This window comes from Geospiza fortis, unplaced genomic scaffold, assembly GCF_000277835.1.
Source record: "Geospiza fortis unplaced genomic scaffold, GeoFor_1.0 scaffold96, whole genome shotgun sequence".
NCBI lineage: Eukaryota > Metazoa > Chordata > Aves > Passeriformes > Thraupidae > Geospiza > Geospiza fortis.
In genome coordinates this window covers 1,125,121-1,128,310 of record NW_005054454.1, presented here as the reverse complement: position 1 = coordinate 1,128,310, position 3,190 = coordinate 1,125,121, and the positions used below count along the sequence as shown (strand labels likewise).

Genomic DNA, 3,190 nt, shown 5'->3' with positions numbered 1-3,190 from the left:
GCGCCGCCATTGCTGCCGCCCTCAGGGGCTCTGAGGGGAGGGCGGCTCCCGCCTGTCATCCCTTCCCTCTGTCTGGGCAGTCCAGACTAACCCCCAGAGTTTTCTGGGGAGCCTGGCAGACCCTCCACAGCACTGTCCCCATTCATGGGCTCCCCCAGTGCTCTTTCCATGTCCTTCCCAACAACCTTCACCAGGGTAAGTCCCTATTTCAAGCCGTGCAACAAATGTTCAGCCACAGCTACAGAAACTCAGGGCGGCTTCAGCATCTTCCTCCCTCAGGGCTGTGCTTCCCCAACCAAAACACCGGGCACCATCTCCACGAGAAGGAAGAATTTTATTGTTTCCATGTGACAGGTTTCCCTGGGAACCACCAAGACAGTTCTCTAGACAGTCTCTCTCATGATTTTGGTGAGTTTCTGGATCTTGGACCTTGTTGACATGTCCACGTACTTCTCCCCAATATTGACAATCATGCCACCAAGGATCGCTGGGTCAGTCTAAGGAAGGAACATTAAACAGAAAAGTGATTAGCAGTAGTTTGTTACCATAGGATACAAGTTTTACAGTAGTAAAGAAAGAAAGAAAAAAAAAAGCTTTTCAAAGAGCCTTTCTTGAGATGATTTTGCTGTCATTGCATTTCAAAGTGAAGATTTTAGAAATTAAAACATCATGTCTATAAAAGCACAGAACTATGTAACAAAGCAACTGAATTCAACAAAATCTTTTTGTTTCATAAAAAACAGAGACACAGAAGCCCTTAGCATGAACTTAGTGACGCTTATTTGTAATTCAAGAATCCAGACCTTAGTCTCCAGTTTCAACACCTCTCCTTTGGCCAAGAACCCATTCAGAGCACTTTTCAGTTCACTGAGGTTAGCCTCATCCAAGGGCTGAAAAAAAAGAACAGAAGAGCAGGAAAATAAAGGACTCAAATGATATAATGATAATAAATTATATAATAATAATATATACTCAAGTGATATAAATAATAAAAATTTTGTCCTCAGGTCCCTTTGAAGACACACTTCCACCAAGAATGCAGCAGGAACAACAACCACTTTGTGCCCTCCTGATTTCATGAAACATTTTCCTGTTTGCAACAGGAGCAGGGGCAGCTCTATGTGCAGACCAGCCTGACTTTTGTCAGCCCCTGGGCTCACACACAGCAAAGAAAACCGTGAGCTGTTGAGCTGCAATGGGATGAAGTTTTCATTTTGGAGCAGGAACTGCTGGGTATCAGCCCTCTCTTTGCAGCAATTTGTTCAGCTTGGCAGAGGTGAGACGTGTCCTCACTGCTCCCACAGCAAGCACTTCAATCACGGAGTACAGCCTTAACTGGGAGAGGTTTGTCTTTCCTCCCTGTGCAAACCCAGGGCACCAGGAACATTTCTGTGTCTGCTCTGGGGTGCCCTGACCCCCAGGGCAGCACTGACTCTGACCCTCATTCATGGAGAAAGTTTCCCAGACTTCAAGATAGACTGGAATCCACAAAAGTGTGAAATAGATTATAGAGAGCAGTGTAGGTGTGTCACTGGGTGAGAAATTGAGGTTTGGGGATTTTTAGTGTGCTGTGGATGGAAGCAAGATGGAGGGCACAGGGTGTTGTCCTGGGTTTGTTCTTCATGCTGCTTCTTCCTCCTCCTTCCCCATGGGTTTGGGTGGCATTTTGTAATTGGGCAGAAAAGTCCCCATTGCAGCTCTGTGGGATCAGTTATTGGGTTAAAAGGGAAATAATCTAGATGTCAGTTTGTAATTGCACAGTTCAGTCTTAAAAGACCTTGTACCAAGAGATTGTTGGCCATTTTGTGCCTTCTAATGAAAAGCTGCAGAACTCACAGTAGTGAGACTGTTTTAGTGGTAACAAATAATAAACACCTGAGTCTGAACATGAATTACTGTCTGGAGTGTCTTCAATCCAGACACAGAGAAACCAACAACTGGGACCCCCACACTGCTGCTCCATGGCTTTGCTCCCACTCCCTGTCCTTTCTCCCACTCCCTGGTGCCTCGCTGCCTCGCTCCCAGCCCACCTGGGCCGTGGTGACCGTGCACACCACCTCCCCTCGGACGGCGCTCATGATCTTCCCGAAGGCAGAGACGATGCCCGGGGTGTAACGCAGGCGGCCGTTCTCAGCCAGCAGATCTGCAAAACAGCCACCCACCGAGGGCTTCAAGCACCACCAGAGGCACATCCCAGCAGCCAACAGCAATTCCAACGCATGGCACTGCTGGGATGCTCTCCTGAAGCCCAGAGGTCACTCACTCATCAGGTTGACGGTGATTGGGGACATCTTCTCTCTTGCCAGGGCGTCGTTCACGGCTTTTTGTTTCACGGAGCTCTTGGTGTGAGGGTTCATCACCACACTGGACAGCTTGGGGTCCTTCAGGAGGCTCTGAGGGGATACACAAGGATCTGACAAATGCCAGGGGTTCTCCTGGCGTCACAAGGCCCACCTGGAGCAGCCAAGGCAGGCAACAGGGGCACTCCTGGAGTGAGAACAAAGGGCTCTGGAGCTGATGGGAAGTGAAATAGCAGCTCCAGCTAGAGAATCAGGGAATGGTTTGGGTTGGAAGGGACCTTAAAGACTGCATGGACAAGGACACCTTCCACTATCCTAGACTGCTCTAAGCCCCATCCAACCTGTCCTTGGACACTTCCAGGGCTGGAGCAGCCCCAGCTGCTCTGGGCACCTTGTCCCAGGGCCTGCCCACCCTCCCAGGGAACAATCCCTTCCCAATACGCCACTTAAACACCAGGGCCACAAGCAGGCAGCACAGGTGCCAGCAGGATGGGAGTCTCACAGGAGCCCAGCCCCCTCCCCACTGCCACTCCCGGGAGCCCCGGCTGGGAACACCTTACCCACACCCGGGTCAGCTCCTTCTCCACCTGCTCCAGCTTCTTCTGCTTGCTGGCTGCCGAGTAGAGGGCGGTGGCATAGCGCCCCTCCAGCCCGTACACCTGGATGGGCGGCTGCGGGAGCACGGGCGGGCACTGAGCAGGGGGAGCCGGGGAGAGACCCCCGGCCCTGGCCTTGGCCAGCCGGGAGCGCCCCCTCCACCCTCCCCTCACCGTGACCATCTCGGCCACCCGCCTTGAGCCCCTCACAACCCACCCGGAACCCCCTGGATCTCCTCATGACTTCCACCTCCTCACCTCGACCAGCTTGGAGCCCCCTCCGAGCCCCTCCAG

General features: G+C 52.1%; 1 protein-coding gene across 1 annotated transcript; it reads right to left on the bottom strand.

Annotated features, from left to right (window-relative positions):
• Positions 1-315: 315 nt before the first annotated feature.
• Positions 316-3,079, bottom strand: ATP5PO (ATP synthase peripheral stalk subunit OSCP). Its single transcript, XM_031062624.1, has 5 exons — positions 2,861-3,079; positions 2,264-2,393; positions 2,031-2,143; positions 804-890; positions 316-497 (listed from the first exon to the last, which is right to left on the bottom strand). Exons 1-5 carry the CDS (start codon positions 3,077-3,079, stop codon positions 384-386), a joined length of 663 nt encoding a protein of 220 aa, XP_030918484.1. The 3' UTR covers positions 316-383.
• Positions 3,080-3,190: the final 111 nt, after the last annotated feature.